Genomic DNA, 24,916 nt, shown 5'->3' with positions numbered 1-24,916 from the left:
TTTATAAGTATATTGGCAAACCTACACGTGTGTTCAGTGTGTATTTACAGCTTAATACTTCAAACATCTGCAACATATTTCCACATACATTGTATTAAACATAGCAGGGGTAAAATCTCTAATGTACAATCTAAAAAGCAAGCTCACTATTAGTTGAATTTATGTCATGCCTTTCTTCCTGAAGAAGTCCAGGGTGGCAAACAGGTCAATAATAATAATACGCAATCTAAAACAGCAATATAAAATCATATAAAGTGAATAGAACAGAAAATCTGAGGATTCAGACAAATAATCAGGGTGCAATCTTATGGGTCAGGCAAAGCCAGGAAACTATTAAAAAACTAATCTGATGAGTAACGGTACCAGGGAATCAGTGTTTTGGACAATGCAAAATAACTGATGTACTAATGTCACAACCTGTTCTGTTGCACCCTTGTGGCAAGTTGACCTAGGTAAAGCATGTCAACACAACATAGTTAAGACCAATGCCAATCTTTTCAAACAGCCATCACTGTTCAACGTGACAAAGAACCATTGTCTAAAGATACTAGGTAGGAAAAGTGAGAAGAGCTGGGTAGCAGCCTACAACTTGATACAAAGAATACCAGGTAGTACATACCCACCAAGCTTACACAAGAGGCTTCCATGATTTCAGTAGCTTTGTGAATCATCATTGTCGTACATATAATTAGGATTGGTTTCAAAAATTTCAATACATGGGTTGTACATTTTAACTTCACTTTATCTACCATGCTTAGCTTCAGCATGAAGCTTCTTCTCCTATAGCAATTCCAAAATTGTTGCTGTTCCTTCACCCATGAATAAATGTGGTATTCCACATTAATTTCAGGGGCCATGTCCAGAATTTAAGTGCCCACTTTCAAAGTGAAAATCCCCAATTCTCTTCTGAGATTTCTAAAAAGCATTTTGCTAGATAAATGCTTGCATAATAATTCTTCATATCGTTTGTTTATTCACAATAATTTTGTGGAAACAGCAGGGCCTAGTTTTACAGAACCTACAGAGCAAGCCATGGGGAACCTCCAGCCCGTAGGCCAAATCACGCCTGCCATGGATCCTCATTTGTCAGGTGAGGCCATTTCCACCAAACTATGCCCACCTGACCTGATGTTGTATTTGAAGCCAAGGAAGGAGGCAGCTGCAGGAGAGCAGCTGGGAGCTTAAAGTGCCCTCCAGATTGTTCCTTGAATCCATTCATACCTACAGTTGGGCACAGCAGGCTTTTTGGAAGGCAAGATGTCAGCTCCAATCATCTGTCAACTCCAATCACACCTTCAAAAAGGGTTGCTTTTAGTGCTAATTGGCGATGACAGCAAACATCTTTTGAAGTTGCCAACCATCATCATAATGACATCAAGTAACTGACAGGCTGGAAGCCTCACCCATCTGCCGAAGTGGCTTGCAAGGTCAGCATACAGCCCACTGGCCAGAAGATGTTTCCCACCCCTGGCACAGAGTGGAATGCCCAATGCACATCTCAGCCTCTCTTGTGCCAATTAAAAGAGCCAATTTCAAAGTCAATATACATTCTAGCCAAGACAGATTTTACATTTACCTTAAAGATGTGGGGGAACCCACTTTTGTGTCTTGTGTGAAGAACTCACAAGTCACCAGCTTTGCCAGAGCGCTACACCTCTGGCCCTCCTACTATATTAGCTTTGTTAAGCTATAAAATATCAAGAAAGCATACAGGTGGACAAAAAAAAAGTGTTGATCAGCCCTATGGGGAGGTGGAGGCTGCATTGGAGGCCGTTTCCACCTGTGGATCCTCAGAGAGGTTTTCTTTCTCACTACTCTGGGTACCATGTAAGGGCATGCCTTGACAGAGGCTAAGCCTTTTGGCACAAGCCAAAGACCTCTTATAGACTGTGAAACAAAAGCCTGTAATTTCAGTCCAAGACCAGCTGGGAGAGGAGCAACTGATCTGAGGACAAATGTTTGCTGCTGCCACTGTAATAGTCTGCTTTTCATTTTACAGTAACATGAAAGCAACTAATATTAAAAACAAAGCTGCACAATGCAAATCATTATATGAACTCATGTAATCCCTTAATTAAAAGTTCAATTAATCCTGGTGCTAAAAGAAACTAGAGAGACACTTATCTAAATGCCTGGCAGGTTACAATTGGCACGTTTCACTTACCTGAGCCGCACCACACTTCAGCCAGGTGGCATTCAGTCTCACCAGGCTCTTTACACAAATCCACTACATCTCTGCAGGTCGTTTCTGGGGTGATTGGCACTTCAGTGAAATGTTGCTCGTTGTTACTGAGGTACACAGTAAGAAACATCTGGAAGAGAGCAGATCAGAGTCCCATAAATCCTAAATGTATTTTATCTCTGGTTCTCACTGATGTAAGTTTCTAGAAGCAGAAACCTCAATGTTAGCTCTTTAGTTTTCTTCTATGTGACAACCTGACTGGAATGGAGCCCAAATATACTGCTTCAATTATTTCTCTATATAAAGCAACACTGAATAGCAATTGGCTACAGAGGATAAAGACATACAGTGGTACCTCGGGTTACGAACTTAATTCATTCTGGAGGTCCGTCCTTAACCTGAAACTGTTCTTAACCTGAGGTACCACTTTAGGTAACGGGGCCTCCCGCTGCCACTGCACCACCGTCGCACGATTTCTGTTCTCATCCTGAAGCAAAGTTCTTAACCCGAAGTACTATTTCTGTGTTAGCGGAGTCTGTAACCCGAAGCGTCTGTAACCTGAAGCATCTGTAACCCGAGGTACCACTGTAGAATTATCCAGACAAAAGGAGAAGTCTGGGGCGGTTTGCATGCTTCATCCAAAAATTTATATATATATACATATACATACACACACACACACACACACACACACACACACACACGTACCTCGGGTTAAGTACTTAATTCGTTCCGGAGGTCCGTACTTAACCTGAAACTGTTCTTAACCTGAAGCACCACTTTAGCTAATGGGGCCTCCTGCTGCTGCCGCGCCGCCGGAGCACAATTTTGGTTCTCCTCCTGAAGCAAAGTTCTTAACCTGAAGCACTATTTCTAGGTTAGCAGAGGCTGTAACCTGAAGTGTATGTAACCTGAAGCATATGTAACCCAAGGTCCCACTGTACACACACACACACACACACACACACACACACACACCGCCCTTCTGGCTGGGTTTCCCCAGCCACTCTGGGCGGCTCCCAACCGAATATTAAAAACAAAATACAGCATAAAGGATCATGCTCTTGTATGTAAAAGTACAAACAGCTTGAAAGGCGCCAACTCCTGAAAAAAAAAAATCCTTACAGCTCAGATGAATGCAGCTTTGGATAAGGCACAGAGCCATTTCCTAGAACATACTTGCTTAATTTATAAATATATATATTATTTGTATGACCCAACTCAGCCAAAAGCAACATCACACAACTCCAGAGATTAAGTTCAAATAACCAGATAAAAACTTGTTGCTATTTAAAGTAATACATTTAAACAGGTGGTATCTTGCTATATGAATCCCCAACCACCTAGTGCTATATACAAAACTTTGCAATCCCCTAAAGAGGTGCTAAGCATCTGGATTTCACCATCACATGGCCCATTATCACTCCAAAATTAACAAGCTTACAAAAGGAACAAAATCCATGTTAATTAGAAAGTCACTCTGGAAGCACAGAATATTATGTGTTGAAAGAGCCAATGTTATCTAGCCCCACCCCTGCCCGAAATCTGTAACCATGAATCTTAAAATAATGTCATAACCTTCTTCACTTTGTTTCAAAATAATTCATTTTCTAAGTCATTTTTATATACTACATTGCAATTTAAGTAGTGGTCATTAGATTAACTCTGAAATCTATTTGAGCTAACCGTTCTCTTAATTTAGGCATTGAAGGTTAAGTTGTGGTAGGTCTTACCCTAGCTCTGTTTTAAGAAATGGCAAAGTGATCCCTGAATAAATTCATTAACTCTGCAGCTGGCCGCTTCTTCAGGTTAAATGGTATGTCCAGTATTCACTAAAGGTGCTTTCAGCTGTAGTTTAGGCTAGGCAAATTGCAGGCAACTATGATATAACTGATGACTAAATAATTAATCCGTTTATTTGCTTCCTGGAGGTACCTTGAACTTTGATATCTGCAATAGCTGCCAAACTTAATTTTTCTAGCAGCAAAATATCTTCAACAGGAGTTACTATCATCCCACTAATTAATATTTCATTTATAGGTCTATCAGCAAAAATGTTTAAGAGATATAAAATCAAAGCCAGAGTTCCAAGCCAGACGCTCGATTCCAACACACACTTCAAATTATGTGACAGCACACTGAGTTACGCAGATTAGGTACATGAGAACACGCATTTCCCTGTCATTTAAAAATAACTTTTAAAACTTGTTAACGTTCAGGTTTGGTTAGACATCACATCAAACCACGGCTTGTGACTGGGTAGCATACAGGAATTAGAAACCACCGTGTGTGCTACATATGGGTTGACATGATGTGTGACTTGACAAACTATAGGCAAGGTGGCCATTGTTCTGCCTCCAAAGACCAGCACACTGAATGGAGCGACGACCAGACACACAGCTCTAAACCACAGGTGTCTGTTTAAATATTTACACGTTCAATCCAAGGTTTAGCATGTTGTCTGAACTGAGCTGCTAAATCAAAACAAGACCTCATCTCTTAAAGCAATAACTTTATATTTACGCACCACTTTTTCTTAAGACATCAAAGTGTTTCCCATATCTTAATAATACTTTCAACAGCTCTGTAAGGTGAGGCAGTATTGCCACCCTATAGCAGATGGCGTGGAAGGAGCTCAAGATTAGCTTAAGGCTATCAAGTGAGTTCACAAATCAGCTGATGTTATACTAGTAGCTCTGAGCTCATAGTAGTTACGAGCATCCAAATTCCTAATATATCTTGATACAGATATACAAAATACAGTGGTGCCTCGCAAGACGAAAATAATCCGTTCCGCGAGTCTCTTCGTCTAGTGGTTTTTTCGTCTTGCGAAGCATCCCTATTAGCGGCTTAGCGGCTTAGCGCTATTAGCGGCTTAGCGGCTATTAGCGGCTTAGCGGCTATTAGCGGCTTAGCGGCTATTAGCGACTTAGAAAAAAGGGGGGGAAAGGGAAAAAACTCGCAAGACTCGCAAGACATTTTCGTCTTGCGAAGCAAGCCCATAGGGAAATTCGTCTTGCGAAGCCCCTCAAAAAACGGAAAACCCTTTCGTCTAGCGGGTTTTTCGTCTTGCGAGGCATTCGTCTTGCGGGGCACCACTGTATAATTTTAACCAACATACCGCATTGTTGCTGCTTTCTAGAGTTCTTAGTTGCAGACACTTGAAACAGAAGGCACAAAATCCTCCTTCTCGTTACATCGCCAAAAACAAACTTTGACTCAATGCACCTTGTCATTTTTCATATGCAATTATGTTTTCAATATGCAAAACTGTGTGCCGTAAAGTACTGATAAAATTCACCAAGAGCTGCATTACTAGTTGACCATGATTCTAGAAAAGAAAAACCAGCTAACCATTGGGAATGCAGGTTCCTTCCAGTGCATCAAAGGAGGTTGATGATTCTTGCTGAACAGAGAACCTACCAGTGTCAGAAAGGGAAACAACTGGGGGTTTGGGGGGGGGGGCAACATGAGTTTGTAACTTTGAAAATTAGTATGTGGATGGGATATCATTCCTGTGTAACTGCATAGATGCAAGTTACACCTTCTCTTGTTCTCACGTCATCTGTTACCCAATTGTAATTCAAAAACTTTTCTGCACCTTCCTTCATCAAACACCTGCCTGCTCACATGCCAATTATATACCTTGAACATCTCTACATCATATTATTCGCTGTAGGGCAGAGCTCCAACACACCCTGCAGCCGGAAGAAGAAGGTGAAACAGGGAAAACGAGTGGGGATTTGAAGCGGTAAGTTATAATGAGAGACAGCCTGCATTAAATGTATTTCTTCTTTGAACTATTCAGTGCTAAAGCTATGCTAAGGGTTCTTTGAAATGCCAGGTTCCCCAACACTGTTGCCAGCTTGCTTATTGTAAATATAGCTTTACTACACAAATCTTATGGTAGAAAGTAATGTTTAACCTTCTCACATATGATGAAATTGTCACCTTTTACAATTCTGTGTGCCATATTTTTATTTCTAAGTACTGCTATGCCCTAAAAAAAAAATCAACTTAATTTCAAAATCCTTTCTACAATTATCTGGATGTTCAAAAGAAACAGATTAGCTGTAGCTCCTCATGTCAGGAATATGAATACAAAATGGTAAGAAGGAAACTGTATTCACCCTGTTAATCACAAACATGTTCGTTGTTAGCCATCGCAGATTTTATTTCATCCTTCCTCCAAGGAGCTCTGGAGGCATAATGGGTTCTCTCCATCCTCACAAGCAGTCTGGTGTGGTGGGTTGGGTTGAGAGTTGGTGACTGAGCCAAAGTCACCAAGTAGGGATTTGAACTCGGGTCTCCCCAACCTTGTTCAACAACACTCATGTGTAGACTCCCCTTTTAGTCAGCGGCACACACGCACAATACGGGCAATCTTCAAGTCTTCTATCTTATTCAATTATGTTAATCACTTAGAATTTGATTTATATGCTTATTTGTATCAAGTTTTCAAAACCATTTGAGTCACCTTGTTTCGGGCTTGAAGATCTACAACTCACAAAAATGTCAAGTTAACTCCAAACTATGTAGGAAAGGAGGACAGACCTGTCTTATCCCATTTCTTCTAAATGAGAACAAAAACAAAAAGACTTTAATGTGCTATGGTCAGGCAAAGAAGGGCTTAACTTGGATTTTAAAAATACATAAATGCAGATGGAAGATGAAAACGCTTCTTTCACCTTACGCCTTAAACAAAGAGTGCATAGAAAGTATTACCTTCAAAACTGAGAACCTGTTTTCCTTTTGCAGTGACACAGCTGTACGTTTTTTTTTAAAGGCATAGAATTGAAGAATGTTAGTTCAGGGAATGCACCACAAAAGACATTTCTAAAGGGTACCGTCCCCTTCACAAATAGGACAAAAAAAATAGCCACAAGGCTTACTTCTCAAGTTCACAACATGTCAAGGATGGAGTATACATGAGGTAGCACAAGAGACATTTACATGTCCATTTCCTATGCAAAAAAACAGCATCTGTATAGGTGACCTTTCGTGAAGCTGCTGTATTCAAAGCTCTAACAAAATGGTATATATATCTTTCATTAATCTGAACTTCAGTGGTACAAAACTACACTTCTGATACATATGTTTAAGCCACCAATAACTGTTTTTTAACTGCAGTGTTTTTAAAGGCCCTGTAAAGATTACGGTATCTACGCAAAAAGAGCTACATCACATAAAGCCAGTCTAATGTACTCTATGACTATCAACATTCAATTCTATACAGCTGCTCTTCTTCATACAGCATAACTGCACACCTGCATCCCAGAAAGAATTACATAGGCAATAACCATTTTTTAGAAGCCATAAAGGGCTTCTTAATTCATATTTTCCAATGAGAACAGAAGTTATTTTAAGCTGAGTAGGAGGAAACAATAAAAACCTAGCAATTAAGCTGTTACAAAAATTATATAGATGCACTTCAACGGCAAAACAGTGCTGGAGTTTTTCCCAAACCAGAAACCCATTTAAAACTCTAGTTTCCAAGTATTGTTCATTTCAACGGTTTACCAGATCTCAGAAAGCAGAGGTGTAACATCTTCACAGGCAGACCACAAAGAAATCAACTGAAATGTTTCTTTGTTTGACTACAACTTTCTGAATGACAAAAGGCAGTCTGTACAACGGAAGGTTTTTAATCTAATACATAGCATTCCATACTAATATGTAAATGCTGCTTTCAAATGAAACCAGAAGAACTGGGGGGGGGGGACCTAACTCTGCTGCAATTCAAGCAAAAATGCAATCACACACCTTTCAAGGCCAATTACTCACGTATTCAACTGTTCAGTCTTAGCATGCCTGAATTTCTCTGTGCTTAAAGACCAAGTAACACTAAAACCAACCTACTAAAAATTATTTCACCCATTTAATACATTGCTATCTTGTATTATTTCAGAGATAAATTGCTCACTGCTCAACAGTAAAAGAAAAGTAGATTTACCTATATCTATCGGTGGCGGTCAGCACATGTTCCTGCCTTGTGAGCAACTGCAAATAATATTCAGTTTGTGCAGCTCTGGCATTTAGCCACAAATATGAGAAAGGAAGTTATGATGCAAAGTAGGTGGAGTACAGTAGGAAATGCAGCATTATTCTGGGACTGAATAAGACGGGAGTGTTTTCCTCTTTATTTGTCCCATAAGAGAACCTAAAACGCTTGACCTTTTGCAACTCTGAGGCATCATGATCTCCATCGCTTGCATTATGAAAGGTGTCAAGTTTCTCTCTGACAGTAAGAAATAATTCTGAAATCCAGAAGAACAACACATGCACCCAAAATGCTTTGAGAAACTTTGTCTTTTAAGAGTGGGAAACTGAGAGAAAAACTAAGTGCAAATAGGCCTATGAGCATTTTTATTTTTGCCATGTTAAGACGCTCACAATCAGCCCCACTTATGAATAATCATCAGTTCCCATATACTGAGCCACAAACCATAAACCTCATCTCCGCAGAAATGTGTTCATACTGTTTTTTAAAGTGAGACCACAAAACAGGAAAATGTGGTCACACCTCACACTCACAACTTCCAAGACAGAAAATTTCCTGAGAAATCTTTTCTACTTAGAAAACCTATCCCTGCTAATGAAGTTGCTATAGCAATGTGGATGTCACCTCACCTGCAAGTTCTTTCTGCTATTTCATGCAGGCTCTCAAAAGCTGTCAGCTGGGAAATACTTACCTGAATTAACCCTTGATGTTGCTGGTAACAACTTGCATCATCCCTAAGGACTCGCCACGCTAGCTAAGGCTGATGCAAGTTATAGTCCAACAACATCCAGAGAGCCACAGATTAGCCACCATTACTTTAGGGCTTCTGCAACACCGTCCAAACCCTATATCCTGGCCAGGTATCACCAGGCAACAGTGCTTCTATCTTAGCTGAACTGAGTTTGTTTTTTGGTCCTCATCCAACCAACTACTGACTCTAGACATCTATTCAGAACATCTTTTCCCTCATCTGGATTTGATGAAAAGGAGAAAGAGCCTTACTCCAAAAGATCTCCCCCAGAGGGTAATACAGTACAGCATTCCCCAAGCTGGTGCCCTCCAGATGTGGTTGGATTAGCTCTAGCCAGAAATGGCCAATACAGCCATTAGTCAATAATGGAATTTACAATCCAAAATGTCAGAAGGACACTAGGATGGAGAAAGATGATGTAAATATTAAACAATATTCAAGACAGAACCAAGAATATAAATACATGGTGCCAAACAATAGCTGCCCAGTACCACCTTCTGAAACATCAGAAGGAGTTTTGACTGGAGAGAACCCTCAACTTCAGAGTCTGTCCAACTGGATACCGCAGTAACTGGTATAAAAAACCTTTGATATATGCATGAGAACCAGCTGGGTCACATTCTCCCCCCACCCAGCACAGGTTGTCCATCAAAGTTGTTTTGGTTCTAAAACTGGATCAGAAGCCAACTAAACTGAGTCTAAATACCAATTCATCCAGGAATGTATGGAGTTCGGCACCCACCACCCATTCAATCACCTTGCAGTAGCCAAGTTTCTATTTAATTTCTCTCCAGATCTTCATACTTCAATCAATGTGGTGCTCTCCAGATATTCTGTTAGGCTCCTAAATCCATTCAACCCCATCCAGCAAGGTAAGCAATGATAGGTGTTGAAGGTTAATAATATCTGAAGGGCACAATGTTGGCTATCCCTGTTTTGCCTTTTCAGGGACAACATTATCCGTATCAAAGGAAGTCACATTTCCTAGAACTTGATAGATTTAATTAGACTGGTCACCAAAATTTGGACTGTATTGTTTATGCCACATTTCATGGACCCACATCTCTCACACACACGCATGCACACAAACACAAACCAACTTCACAAAAGATTCAGTCCTTTTGATTGTATTCAGAGCAGACACCATACTCACCTCTATATTTGATATGCTGTCAAAAATGCACACTGTCAGCATTCAAAAATCAATACTGTTTTCAAACAGAATGAAGTCAGCAAAAGCACCATTTTTTCAATAAAGATGTAGCTTTGCTAATGCACCAACATACCGAAGGAAATAAGATTGTCCCCTCTACTATGTTAGGTTTGCACAACTTGTTAAAGTTTAACCCTATCAAAATGACATCTCTGCAAAATAGAGTTGTGAATACAGCAACACCTTAAGCTTCCATTGTTTAGTTTCTCATTACTTACGTCAGAAGCACAAGCAAGCTTTGTGCTGCAACTTTGCTTAAAAATAAATCCTATAGTTCCACTGTGGTGCCGCTCCCATCAGAGTTAGAAATGCTGTTATGTGAAGCCAGTGGGTGGCTGGACTCCAGCAAAATTGTATTCAGAGAGAGGCTCTGAGGGATGCTATTGTATGAAAAACTCAATTGTTGGAAGTAAACATGCATACAATGCTATAAAAAGGAAATTCAACGTTCTTCAACCAAGGGCTGGCTCCAATGTTAGTAGTACCAAATTACACTTTCAGATGGAGGCACTCAGTGCAGAAGCCATGATGTCTGTAAGCATAAGTAAGCGGGGTTCATTACATGAAGCCTCTATTCTTCCTAGGTGAGCTGCATCCCAAGAGATGAGAAACAAAAAAGTTATCTTTGTAGAGAGAAACCAGAACAAATCTTTTCCAACCACACAGCATTGATCTGTACTATTGTTTTAAAGGAATCCCTCTCTACTCAAACATTTAAGCAGAACCAACAACAGCACAACAGGTGTTATGACAAACACAGAAGCTACACTACCTTTCTAACATCAAGGGCCTGTTTATATATGCAATCCTTCTTGATCATTGCCAGGTAGGAAATTTAAATAAAGAATTGTGAACCCATGGGGTATCATAACTACACAGTTATACCCTGCTGCAAACTCCACACTCTGCAGTAGCAATTTCACAGACAAAACAACATAATAGCAGTCACTTGAATAGCATGTACCCATGTAAAAATGAGGCTCCATGAGTGCTGCACATTAGAGGGGGGGGGGGAGAGAATTCAGCTCTACTGATGAGAGTCTGTACTGTACTGGCAGTCACTTGCCAGGAAAGCTATTGTGCTTTAAATGCTGCTTTTAAGGTTGCTTTTACTGTTATCTGGGATTTTAATTTAATTTTTTATCGTTATTTTGTCTGACACACTGGAAGGTCTGCTCAAAGGTGACTTTACAATTTTTTAAATCAAATATTGGCATTTTAAAAAATTATTAATTTAACTTATAACCCAACCTTCCTCCTAAAGAAGCTCAGAGGGGCAAACAAATGATAGCTAGCTCAATAAAAAACATCAATTAAATGTACTTAATTAAACTTAATGCGGAAACTTCCATGCTAAAGGTCATTCAGAAAAGGAATGAAAATGAAATATCCACTATTGCAATGCCTTTGTATTGTATTGCCTTTTGTGTATATATATATATCCATGTTGTGGCCTTATTCAGAAAGGAGGAGAGGAAACCTGCACCTATAAAGCCTGCTTCTGAATTTGGCATCTACTCAGTTTAAGGTACCCAATTAAAAGAATCTGCAAATCTATTTCCTGCTATTTTTCAATGAGAAAATAGTGTCCACTCACAGCTTTTAAAACACTTCAAGGTCATGCCTTTCCTAGAATACTCAACATAAAAATTCTGAAGCAAGTGGCATTAAGAACATACGAGCCCTGTTACACTAGGCTAGACCAAAGAACCCTATACAGTAATCCACCATCTGGTCAGTATGCCCATAATGACCTAGAGGCAACATTAATATCACCTGATCTTTCTACAATAACATACTACAAATTTAAATTTTTTAAGGTCACCCACTCCCAAGCAGACTTCTCAAAAGAGGCAAGTAGATAGGGGAATGCTCTAGAGTAAGCAGGTAACTAAAAAACCAAAACTAAGAGCGATTTACTGTATTAAAAACCGAAGTCTGTTCAACACAACAGACACTTTGACTCAATGAAAAGCTGACAGCTCCAGAACTCATGCCTTAAAGCACAGACAACGGTAGCATTTAGTTTTGCACCTACACAGCAAAAAAGAACAATATGAAATTAGATGCTAGATAGCTACTTAGCTAGCAACATTACACATACAGTGCATTAACACAGTACAGGAAACCTGTATCTAGTGATACAAATGCAGTACTCAGAAGCAATCAGAATCCTATGAAATATTACACAATGATGCCTCAAAAAGGAGAAAAGAAACAGGTGGAGGAAGAAACCGTTCATACATAAGGCTGCAATCCTATACCTGCATAGGACTGTATTGTACACTTATTTTCCAGTTTTCCCAGCCTTTGCTTCAAAGCATGCTGAGAAGGAACATACCCTAGGAACCACCACCTTCACAATTTCAGCAGTTTGGGATTTATACAACAGAAAAATGTGCATTTAGGATGTAATCCAGAATCTAATTGCTTTCTCTCTCTCTCTCTCTCTCTCTCTATATATATATATATATTAGTGCCACTTTTATTATCATTTATTAAATTTATGACAGCATAAAAATATTCTTGCACTACAATATGGGGACCAAATCTATGCTCTAATGCCAGCATTCATGTCAAAACAGTTCTGTTCCTCCTAGGTTTCCCATCTGCTACTATGACCATAAATAAGATTTTGGCACTTAAATTGTAAATATACTGGCAGGATCCCCAAAGAGCTATTCTAGACACAGGCAAAGGCTTGTGCTAGCCCAGTAGGGTTATTTTTTTATTATTAGTTTTGAGTATGCAAAACACAGCTTTAGATTCCCCACAATTTAAACAGCCATTTTTCAAGCACCATGTTGGGTCAGGGGTCCACCATTCAAAAAACAAATAAAAGCGCTCTTGGGTGGCCATTTACTAAGAAGCAAATCCCATTTATTTCAACTGAACTTACTTTCAAACACAAGAAAGAGGAGGGAACTGGATCTGACCAAAAGACCAACACATTATCTCCCCCAAGCAACTGGCCTAAATTTGACAGGTGGGCAGATTATCAATAATCCAATCTGCAGAAAGTAGTAACAAACAATGTCTTGCATCAACCATTACACAGAAGTCCAAACATTCAATTGAGCTTTCCTTCTCACCCCTACTCTCCACAGCTGCCACTAAAAGACCAATGAGAGTACCTGAGTGGATCAAGTCCTTGCTAAAAGCAGCAGGGATTGAATTTGGCTCCAAAATTAAATAGCATCAAATGCAAACTGCAGTTGGAAAGGAAAAGTCTTAAGCCATGCAGTCCCAATTGTTCCTTTGCAGTCCTGCCTCACATGTGACCCTGTTTAAAACTATGACCAAAGGTACTCTGTTTTCAGGTGTGATTTGATACACCTGATATCATAGACATCAGATGACTGATTGGTGTGCAACCTTGACCACTTTTTGATCTGACCCACCATGAAAAAATGGTTTCCTACCCCTAAGTTAAAAATATAGCTTATGTTTACTGTAGTTTAAGGTGAACATGAGCATGCTGGTACATGTTGAGAGGTCCACAACGGGCTCCACTGCCCCTCCTGGTCACACCGTGAACAGCAAACAATAAACTTTGGGCTGTCATTCAAAGCTGGGCTCATGATTTGTTTATGATACAAGAAGTCAAAATTATGGTTTTCTGCTTGCGATGCAGTGTGGCCCAAAGGGGAAGAGCCAAGTAAGGACTTTCAAGCAGTGTGCATGGCGTCCAATTAGCATTTGAAGTGGACACATGTCCTTTTTTAAAAAAAACACCATGTGCCACCACAGCACATGGAGAAGGGCCATAGTTCAGTGGAAGAGCATCCACTTTGAGGGTTCAATGCCCATGATCTCCAGTATGGCTCACAGAAACCCAGGTTTGAAACCCTAGAGAGTTGCTGTCACTCCATATAGACAATAGTGAGCTAGTTGGACCAAAGGTCTATAGGGCAGCTTCCCATGTGCCCTATACGGACTTTGTAACATGCAGCTCCCTTTAAATATACGCTTGCCTGCAGATTTTGCAATTGTACGCGTCAATTCTATCATCTGCCTATGCTTAAATGTAACGTGAGTGATTCCATAAAAATAGATAAAGGAAAACTTATTATGCAACTAAATGCTATGCTTCTAAAAAAGCATTTTAGCCCCTCACTACTGCTGTGCAGCAGTCACACTCCCACATATCTAAAGTACATGGAACGGTGAGTTTTAACTCTCATCACTATAGGCAGTACGTCAAACCTTGAGAAAGGATTCACAATATCACTTGTTGGAGCAGGACTGTTTAATTTCTACTGCCTGTCCTTTGCTGACCACTAGTTAGTTTAACAAAGTATTGGCCTTGCCCTCTACAAAACAGAAGGATGCAGATAATTATAACAGATTAACTACATATTTCCTTAGTGAGAAGTAGCAAGGGGATAATAATCATTTAAAAGGATCAGTGAAAATATTTGAACATCAATTTCTACAAAAAAAGCAATTTCTGAAGTGTAGCTATATAGATAAAATCATCTCACCACTTGTGCTGAAAAGACTGCAATGATATAGGTACAACATTTCACATGTGGTGGGTGTGTGAGCATATAAAACCGTTATGGCAGAGGCTTTTTACATAAACAAGCTATGTTACAGCTCAACATGTGGAATATACCCCAAGTTTGGGATTGTTAACCATTTTTAAATAAGGACAATCCAAACCTTTGTAATAAATACCTAATTACCGTATTTTTCGTCCCATAGGACGCTCCGTCCCATAGGACGCACCTAGTTTTTTGAGGGGGAAATAAAGGGGGGGGGGAAATTCCTTTATTTCCCCCCCAAAACCAGGTCGGGGAAACCGAACCAGGTCGAGGAACAGTGGGATGGCGGCGCTGCGCCTCCCTGCTGTCCCCCAAGCTTGTGGGGCTGGCCGATGTCTGCCCGGCATGCGGGGCGCTCTGCTTCAGCGTGCCCTGCCCGCCGGGCGGCAGGCTGCTATCCGCGGTGTGGGGAGCCCTGCAGGAGTTCCCCGCAGGGCTCCCCACACTGCGGATGTCTGCCCGGCGCGAGGGGCGCTCTGCTTCAGCGCACCCTGCCCACCGGGCGGCAGGCTACTATCCGCAGTGTGGGGAGCCCTGCGGGGAACTCCTGCAGGGCTCCCCACGCTGCGGGTGTCTGCCCGGCGCGAGGGGCGCTCTGCTTCAGGGCGCCCCTCGCGCGGGCGGCAGGCTGCTATCCGCAGCCTAGACAGCCCTGCGGGAACTCCTGCAGGGCTGCCTATGCTGCGGGTGTGTTCCCAAAGCGCCGGGCACTCTGCTTTCAGCGCGCCGGGCGCTCCGGGAAGCAGGCTGCTATCCGCAGCCTAGACAGCCCTGCAGGAACTCCCGCAGGGCTGCCTAGGCTGCGGGTGTCTTCCTGAAGCCTGGAGAGCGAGAGGAGTCAGGGCGCACCGACCCCTCTCGCTCTCCAAGCTTCAGCGAAAGCCTGCATTCTCCCCATAGGACGCACCCAGATTTCCCCTTCATTTTTGGAGGGGAAAAGTGCATCCTATAGGGCGAAAAATACGGTACTTTGCTTTTAATAGCAGCATTCAGATTACTGGGCAAAATTGGAGAGGATTGGAACACCTGTGAGTTTCTCATTAGAAACAGAATGTATGGTCCTTTTATATGTCAGAAAAAAATAGCAAAGAGATTACATGCATTGAATAATGCAAATGATGTAGACGATTTTGTTGAAATATGGCATCCTTTTATAAAATACTTTACTGATCACCCTGAAGAATGACAACCACCCAAATCATAGACTGGACTTTGGGAATCTTAACTAGACTGATCCATCCTGGATGAGGAAAGGGGGTACATTTTGTTATGATTTTATTTTTTATAACTGTTGTCATATACTGGAAATCAACAAACCTATATTTATAAAAGAAAACCAATGTGGTTTTCCCCATGCAAACCAAGACCAAATCTCTGCTTAGTCACAATGACCAGTGGTAACCTTGAGCCAGAAACTCACTCTCAGGAACCTACCTCAAGAGGACGAAAACCACACACACATCTCTGAGCTGCTGGGAGGAAAACTGGGATATAAATATTGTTGCATACCATCCCAAATCACTGAGCAGTGCAGGATTCCAGGGGTTCCAAGTGCTTTACCTGGGGTTCCCAGCAGTAACAACCCAAAAGGGTCTTGCTTCTCCCAACAGGATCAGCCTTGGATTCAGACAAACATCAAGCATCAGGCTCTGCCTGCTGTTTGCTCACTCTATCCCCTAGCCAGCGTAGTGTTGTGGTTAAGAGCGATGGACTCGTAATCTGGTGAACCGGGTTCACTTCCCCGCTCCTCCACATGCAGCTGCTGGGTGACCTTGGGCTAGTCACACTTCTCTCTGAAGTCTCTCAGCCTCACTCACCTCACAGTGTTCTTTGAGACTCCTTAAGGGGAGTGAAAGGCGGAATAGCAAATCCAAACTCTTCTTCTAGCTCACATTACTTCTAACTCTCTACTCTAAACTCTGGCTTCATTTGCTGAGGGAGCAACCCCAGCCCTTTGCCATCTGGCACAGAGTCCTCTGATCCTCTGTTCTCTTTATGGCCTATCACCCTGAGCAATCACCTCAACATAGCTTAGGCTGGTTTAATTAGCTTTTAACACTTGTTAGTCCAGGGATTAGAAGTGTCTAGCTCTTCTCAAGCCTTAATTAAATTATGACACTTGTTGGGTCCAGGGATTGTAATGGTCTGGCACCCACAAACTCATAACTACGGGTTGAGGGAAACATCATCAGGCCATCAAAGCAGTTACAGTCGCTACACTTATGGGAACGGAACCAACTAACAAAAAAGAAATCACAGTAAGAACAAAACAAAAGCAAAGTATTATATGTCTGGAGATCCCTCCAGTGATACCTAAGAAGTAACATACTTTTTGTTATTACCTCTTTACTTCCATTCTCACCAATTAGTAAAAGGGAATAGAACTGTTACTCTATAAATAACATTTGCAACATTTGCAAGTCACAGCAGCTGGCTTATTATGAACATGTAGATGTCACCGACTTTGTTCTTCCCCTACAGCGAACAGGAGCAACAAATCATGATTCCTGGCTTAGTGTTACAGTCTGAACCAGGGTTCGTGGTTTGTTTTGCTCTAAAAAGACCAAAATGGGATGTCAAGGTTTGTTATTGGCTTACCGATCCATATGTTAGTGAAACAAAGGGATCTCTAATTCAAATGTATGCCAGGATTTGTGGTTTGTTATTCCTGCTACAGGAGAAGCAAAGAAGGAATCATTTCTTCATTCATGATAAACTATTAACTCTGGCTTGCATAACATGTGAACTAGGCCAATAACTGAAATTGGGAAAAATTTACACTTGCACCTGTCTTCATTTATTCTGGTTGTGGGAACAGGAGAGTGTTTATATAGGCTAATATATTAAATTACTGGGGACAAGTTCTATTAGAAGTAAGAGGTTGGTTAGTAAAGGTGCTCCTAGGCAAGTTCCATGATTTTTCCCAATTACTATGTTAGTCAACTGCAGCAATTTGGAAAAAAAAAATCTTCCTGACACTGCACATGGTATATTGAACGCAACCCAGTGATCTTCAAGGAACAAGGACTTTGCCAGATTATTAAAATAGGGTCTAGACTCTAGAAGGAAAGACAAGGGGGTGATCCCTTGTCCACAGAATTTCAGGTAATGCTGCAGGGTCAGCAATAACTTTGCTGATACTTACAACTGCCAATGTTTTAAAAATCAATATGAGCTACCTCTTAACCCACCGACACACACAAAACATTCTCAAAATGAGGCAGGCCTTAGAAGTTAGCCAGTTATGTCATTTTCCTCAGAATATTCAAGACAGGAATGGAAAAGTTCCACCAACAAACCTAAATGAGTGCTACAAAAATTCAATTCCCTCCCCCACAGAAAACTTCATATTTACAACTAACACATACCTTGTGTAATGAAACAATAGTGATTATCTATGAACAGTTGATAAATAAAGCATTGTTGCTTTGAAATGATTAACAGGATTTATGTACACTTAATCATCAAAACCTGTAAGTGGTTTACATAAAATATATTCTTTGACAAATACAGAGAGAAAACATGGGAGATACATATGTGTACGCACTTTCCATCTGCAGCAGAAATATCCAACCCTACTTCCGCAGCTCTAACATAATTTCAAAGTGGCTAGCTAACACAACACATGGCAAATAAATTCTTGCTTTTTTGAGCTATACAGAAGGATATGAAGTGCTATTATTTTCTCCTATCTCAGTTGTGCCTTAAGAGGCATCAGACACATGACACAATATTTTTTTAATGCAGAAAGCATTTCAGTGTTACCCACAAAATCTTATATGAATGGGATTTGCTTTGTACCTATGGATTGTGGACCTGTATGTATCCTTATCTATGTATGTACAATTACCAAAGTACATGATACTCAGGTTTCATGTATTTCTCCACCAACAGCATTTTTCATATACAATGTCATAAAGCACAAAGTAGTCCTAAATGATTCTTAGGAACTGTCATCTTCCCAATATTCTGAAATGTTTTTTGAATTAGTCATTTTATTTTATAAGAAATATAAAACTGGTAAAAGAAACATAAGCAACCCTTGAGAAAGTATCATTTTTGAATGATGGGATGGGATTTACCTGAGAAATCAATAAACCATCTGACTTTATTGATGCACAATTTCTACAAAAAGAATGAAGAAGCTTCTGACTGAAATAGTGGCTTAGTTCTTGTTATACTGGAGAGTAGAAAGCCTTTTGATTTAATTACTTCCCTGAAATAACTAACCTACTTTAAATAGGCAGACTTTTTTGGGTTCCTGCTTTCTCCCATTCAATAAATCGGGGTTTCCTACCAAACACACCTCGAACGTGGTACATACATACAACCAACCGTCTGTAGTGCTTTTGAACTATTAACCTAATAGCCCTTTTACCTGCACAACTTGTGCTTATAATCCTCCATTTCCTTGGACTTGAACTGACCACAGGGAGAAGCAGGAACTACTGGGTATTAGTTAAGTCTGCGTCTTTCTAATAAGGAAGCAATCGAAACTGGTCAGGGTTTCTGGAAGGGGAAACGTTACACGAATTTGGCAGACCAGAGGGGGAGAAAAAAGTGTAGCGCCTGAGCTTCTTTCTTTCTTTCTTTCTTTCTCTCTCTCTCTCTCTCCCCCCCCCCCCGCCCCGCTCCACGAAGGCACTGGGAGGGCAGCTCTCCATTTTCTCGACGCGTTTCGCTGCGAGGAGCAGGAACAGCAGCTCCATTTGCTGATCCTCCCGCGTCTCCCCCGAGTCCGGACTGAGCTGCCCCATCTTAGATCGATCCCTCGAGAGCAGCTGGCCAGATCCTTCCCTCCCTCCCCGCCACATACCCAGTTTGGGGGGGGACGGGACGGGGACGGAGCGCTAAAGATCCCCCCGCCGCCGCGTGTAACTTTTTAATATTCCCCATCCTAAGCCGCGTTTCCCAACTTTTCCTCCATTGGAAGTTGGACCGGGAAGCGGCGGCGGCGGCAGCAATCGCCGCCTGCGTTGCACCAGAGAAAGACCAGCTCTCTGGACGCAGGCAGAGGCCAAGGCACCACCAGCCCGATCCCCCCTCCGGGATCTAGCGACCTCGCCCCGCCGGAGGAAAGTCTCTTCCCCCCCCCCCGCCCTGCGCCCCTTCTCTTGCAAGCTGGCGCACTTACCGGCATCATTTTGGCCCCGAACCGCATTGAGGCGACGGGTGCCGCTTCCTCCCCCTCGGTGACCGAGGAGGAGACCAATGGCTGGGGCCTGGGGAGGCGGAGCGGCCTGCCCTTGTTTGCCTAGGGACCTGTTGCGAGAGGCAGCCCGGCCCGCGCCCACCAGCGAGCTCCCTCCGGGTCCGCAACTCGCCCGGCCTGCGCCTCCTTTAGACCCGCTTGGTCCCGAGCTTGGTCTCCCGGAGCCCCGCTCCAGCCTCCCCTCAGACCAAGCGACCGCCGCCCTCGAGCCCGCTCCGAAACTATCCCCCGCCGGCCCGGCAGGGAGGAGCAAGCGAGCCCCGGCCCCGCCCGAGTCCCACCCCCTAAGCAGGCTGGGCTCCCGAGAAGCCGAGAGCTCCGCGCGCCGCCGTCACCGCCGCCCGCCTGCCCCAGACGCGAGCGAGGTTGAGGGGAATTGGCGCCCGGGGTCAAGAGGAGAAGTTCCCGCCATTCTGGGGGAAGCGGCAGCACATCCCGCCGCCTTTTCCCAGGGGGGACTCGCTGAGAAGGGGTCTGCTGCCTCTTGAGCAATTGCAGCAGCAAGATTTTCTTCATGCGCTCGGAACTTCTTCCGAGCCAGAAAACGCGCTGCAAAATGCTAAGGGAGAATTCCGCCCAAAGCATCTCGCCAACCACAAGTTGTGGCTGTGCGCTCACATTATTAGGGCATTCGTGCGCGCATGTGGGTCGCGCAGATCCGATTTCACGTGAACGAGTGGTGGTCCCCCGTAGGCAAATTGTGTATTTTCGGCCCCTCCCCTTGTTTTGCTTCGGGTTGTTTGCGCTTTATTTTTGTAATTCTGCGCTCCTCCCCCACTTTTAGGTATAATTTGAGTCGGAACAGTGGTTAGCAATTGGTGGTCCACAGGCCCCAGGGGGTCTGTGTAACACACCCAGGAGGTCCATGGCACTGCGGCACGTACCCGTCAACTATTCGGGACATTCTGTTTTGGAGGGGCCATGCTCACGTGAAAACAAAGCGCCCCAAAACAGTGGTGCAAAAAAATAATAATCGCATTTTTGGGTGCAGTGCTCTCACATAGGAGCATGGCCCGGAAGATGCACATCCCAGTTTTGCTCTGGGGCATGTTGGAGGGTATGGTGGTCTGACTCTATTTGCATAACCAAAACTACCACAGAGATATCAACATTTTGCAAAGTTGGGGGTCCATGACTTGGCTTTTGAAATCAGGGGGTCTGCACTGCAGTACTTGGCTCATTGGGAACCACTGGAGTAGACCATTTTTATACTAAAGTGAGCTAGGATATAGATTTTTGTTTGTCTATGGAACTCGCTCCCACAGGAGGCAGTGATGTCTACCTAGATGGCTTTAAATGGGAATCGGACAAAGCTATTGATGGTTGCGAGCCAGGATGGCTGTGCTCTGCCTACCCAGTTGGAGTCAGTAATGCTTCTGAATAACAGCTGAGGGAAACCACAAGAGGGGAGAGCACTCTTGTGCTTGAATCCTGCTTGCTGGTTTCTCACAGGTGTCTGGTTGACCACTCTGAAAACAAGATGCTGGACTGGGTAGGCCATTAGCCTGATCCAACAGGCTCTTCTTATGTTCTTATGGCACACATTCCTTGCATTCAAAAACAATATATTCATTGTATACAATGCAATATGTAACGGGCAGGTGGACTTTTAAAGTCTGTAAACATACATTACAGTCTACTCCATCTCCTAAGAAACTATGAACAAAGATGCAATTGACTAGAATCCTATTATACATATTTATTTAGAAATATGTCCCATTGAATTAAATGGGACTCACTTTTCAGTCAACATTAACAGGGTGGTACTGGAAGAGACTGTAAAAATCCTAGGACAGTGACCTTTGCATTGTAACACCAGGATTATGTAATAATCACAATTATTCTCGCACTTGTAATGTTTGACTGAGAAATGTTGACACAAATGTACCATCCCACCTATATCAAAATGAAGGGTTGGGCACTGTTGAGCTAAAAGCCTATATTGTATGCTTAAGCAAAATGCTCTATAAATATTGTCACAGTCCTCCCCCCCTCCTTTTCTTTATTTAGTTTCATGTATCAGAACTTACATGGCTGCTTTCTACAACTTTTGTGTCTTTCTTTTCCCCCTCAATAAACATGTGTTCGGGTTGATTGTTTGATGTGTATTATTCTCTTTTTCTCAGTGCTTTTTTGTTGTTGCTAAAAATGAGGTACCAGTACTTGCATCTTGGTAAAAGTGCCATAGATGCCAGCACTAAATGGATCTCATGGGCAGCAAAATAAGGGTGACAGTATTCCACACCAGTGGCCACCATCACACACAAAAAACTCTATCTACATTGAAGTAAGTCCCATTATGCTCAGTGGGGCTTATACCCAGGTAACTGGAGGTATGCAACTCTATAACCACTTACCTGGGAACTTAGTTCTACCAGTTAAGACTAGGGAATGGCTCAGGTTTTCTGTTTGCATTTTAATGTTTGTGATATTTGACTTTGTCTGGCATGCCCCTGTAGCATGGAGTTGCTTCACTAGCCATTTGGGGCTATTTGCTCTGTTGGCAAATGGTTTCTTAAGGAGTGGTCTTATCACTAGCTCCTTCAAGCAAGCAGGGACCACTACCACCTCTTACAAGGGAGGCATCAAATCACGTATCCAGACCCAGCCACCTATCCCCTCCCTGCAAGTTTTTTATCAGCCATGAGCAAGGGGCAAGAGCACAGGTGGTCAAACCAAACACCTTGTCCCCATCCTCAAGCCTTACTAACTGAAGCTCATCCAAAGTAACAGGACTGGGCAACGTTCTGGACACATCTGCTACAACAGCACAGTCAAGGTGCAGGCAGATACAAGTGATTTTATCCTCAAAGTGCTTTGCACACAATTTGAAGTGAGATGTGTGATGCAGTTGTTCGAACAGCTAATAATGTTAATACCTTATTTAAACATTAGTGTAACCATTAGTGTAATCGATGATATGGTTATTTAGCAGCACTCTTCAAGAGGTGCAGTAAAGAGCCCTCAGGGAATAAGTTGAAGTGTTGCAGTTGTGTGAGTAGGCAGGCAGAATAGTTTACAGGGATGCAAATGCAGATAATATCTTCTACTGGAACTCTCATGTCATAGATAAAAAGGTAAAGGTAAAGGTACCCCTGCCCGTACGGGCCAGTCGTGTCCGACTCTAGGGTTGTGCGCCCATCTCACTTAAGAGGCCGGGGGCCAGCGCTGTCCGGAGACACCTCCAGGTCACGTGGCCAGCGTGACGAAGCTGCTCTGGCGAGCCAGCACCAGCACAGAGCACAGAAACACCATTTACCTTCCCGCTATAATGCGGTACCTATTTATCTACTTGCACTTAGGCGTGCTTTCGAACTGCTAGGTGGGCAGGAGCTGGGACCGAAAGACGGGAGCTCACCCCGCCGCAGGGATTCGAACCGCCGACCAAGTCCTAGGCACTGAGGTTTTACCCACAGCGCCACCCGCGTCCCAATGTCATAGATAGTACTCTTAAATTTAGTGATGAATGTGGGCTATCTTTTTCCAGCCTCCCATAATGTTTTGCATGCCTGTCTGTTCCTGTTTGCTTTCACCACTGTCATGACTGCATTGGGAGCTTAATTAAAAAACAGAAAAACCACATGAATAGCAAAGGCAAAAAGCAGTCAGAGACGGGGAAAGGAAAAACAAAATGCCTCTGGTGGATTTCTTGGCATCAGAATATCTCTTAGCCTTTACCTCAGTCTCTTTTCACCTAGTTTCCCGAGTTTCTCTCAGATAATGATTTTGAAAAGTGGAGAGCTGCAATAGTGAGAATAACCATACAAACCATGCTTGTGTGTGTGAGTGTGTGTGAGAGAGAGAGAGTAGGAAGTAAGGAAGTGCAGTATAGGTGAGGCATGATAACAGTTATCCAAGAGCTTTATCATGCACACAAATGCTAATTTACCATATCAGTAATATTTTTTTGAACGTTTTCCATTTGCAGACTAAATAGGGGCGGCATATAATCCAGACTGGCAAAGAACCAGATGGCACAGATTTAAAATAAGGTCCCAAAGTGTGAATAAACCTGAAATTCAGAATGCCGGGGGGGGGGGGGGGGAGGAGATAAGTAGGGCTGCCATCTATTACCAAAATATAGTTATATAATTTGAGAATAATTCAGATTTTGAATGAATAATTAAAAGGCCTGAGAAAAGTAAGTCTGCTCTTTTTGTAGAAGCTATGCAGTCATATTATTTTTTAAATCCCTTTCACCCTAAATCAAATTTCCCCCCTAAAGAATAACTTTCTCAATGTTTACAACAAATTCTAGTTTCCAGCTATGATCAGACTCAGGCTTTTATTCTCTCTGCTGCTCAAAAACATGCCCTGAAACAAGGAAACGGGTACTGTGCAGGCTTTATTGAGAATACGGTAACAGGAACAGGCAGGTAGAAACCAATCCCAGCTTAGTATGATGTGCAAATGTATCTTCTTAGAACAGTGAGTACCTACTTGTACATTACTTCACACAGAGCTGAATCTCCATGTTCCTAACAGCATGCACCTTGCAATGGGACGGGTGCAAGTGTCAGAACGAGGAGATAAACATGTGAGAGTTTGATCTGGTTCAAACCCGCCATTCACATGTGAGAAAACCAGCCTCAATCATCCAGTTCAAAAAGCTTTATCAACTATGACCACCATCACAACATGCTGCTGGATTTATGCCTTAAGTCTTAGAGCCAGGGTCTTTTTTCAGCAGGCACTCACTGGAACTCTGTTCCGGCACCTCTCAGCTGGGAGCCATTGCTATTCTAAGAGAACGAGGCAGGTGTTCATGGTAAGTTATGGCACCTCTTTTCTAGAAAAATAGCAGTGCTTAGAGCATTTTCAGAAGAGGAAGAAGACATACAGGAGCGCTTTCCAGTGTGGTGTAGTGGTTAAGAGCGGTAGTCTCGTAATCTGGGGAACCAGGTTCGCGTCTCCGCTCCTCCACCTGCAGCTGCTGGGTGACCTTGGGCTAGTCACACTTCTTTGAAGTCTCTTAGCCCCACTAACCTCACAGAGTATTTGTTGTGAGGG

The 24,916-nt window shown here is 42.6% G+C and overlaps 1 protein-coding gene across 2 annotated transcripts in view; it reads right to left on the bottom strand.

Annotated features, from left to right (window-relative positions):
- TP53BP2 (tumor protein p53 binding protein 2) overlaps window positions 1-24,916 on the bottom strand; it is a 65,588-nt gene that overhangs the window by 31,077 nt on the left and 9,595 nt on the right. The window contains exons 1-2 of one of the 2 annotated variants that reach the window (XM_081857779.1): window positions 19,829-20,118; window positions 2,165-2,312 (exon numbers count right to left, since the gene is read on the bottom strand). In XM_081857779.1, the coding sequence (XP_081713905.1) occupies window positions 2,165-2,312; window positions 19,829-19,855 (175 nt within the window). In that variant the 5' untranslated portion in view covers window positions 19,856-20,118. Of the gene's footprint in view, window positions 1-2,164; window positions 2,313-19,828; window positions 20,119-24,916 lie in introns of those variants that run through there. The other variant, XM_081857778.1, reaches the window with a different exon arrangement.

This window comes from Podarcis erhardii, assembly GCF_964252035.2.
Source record: "Podarcis erhardii genome assembly, chromosome: 3".
NCBI lineage: Eukaryota > Metazoa > Chordata > Lepidosauria > Squamata > Lacertidae > Podarcis > Podarcis erhardii.
This window is presented reverse-complemented; position numbering and strand designations above follow the sequence as displayed.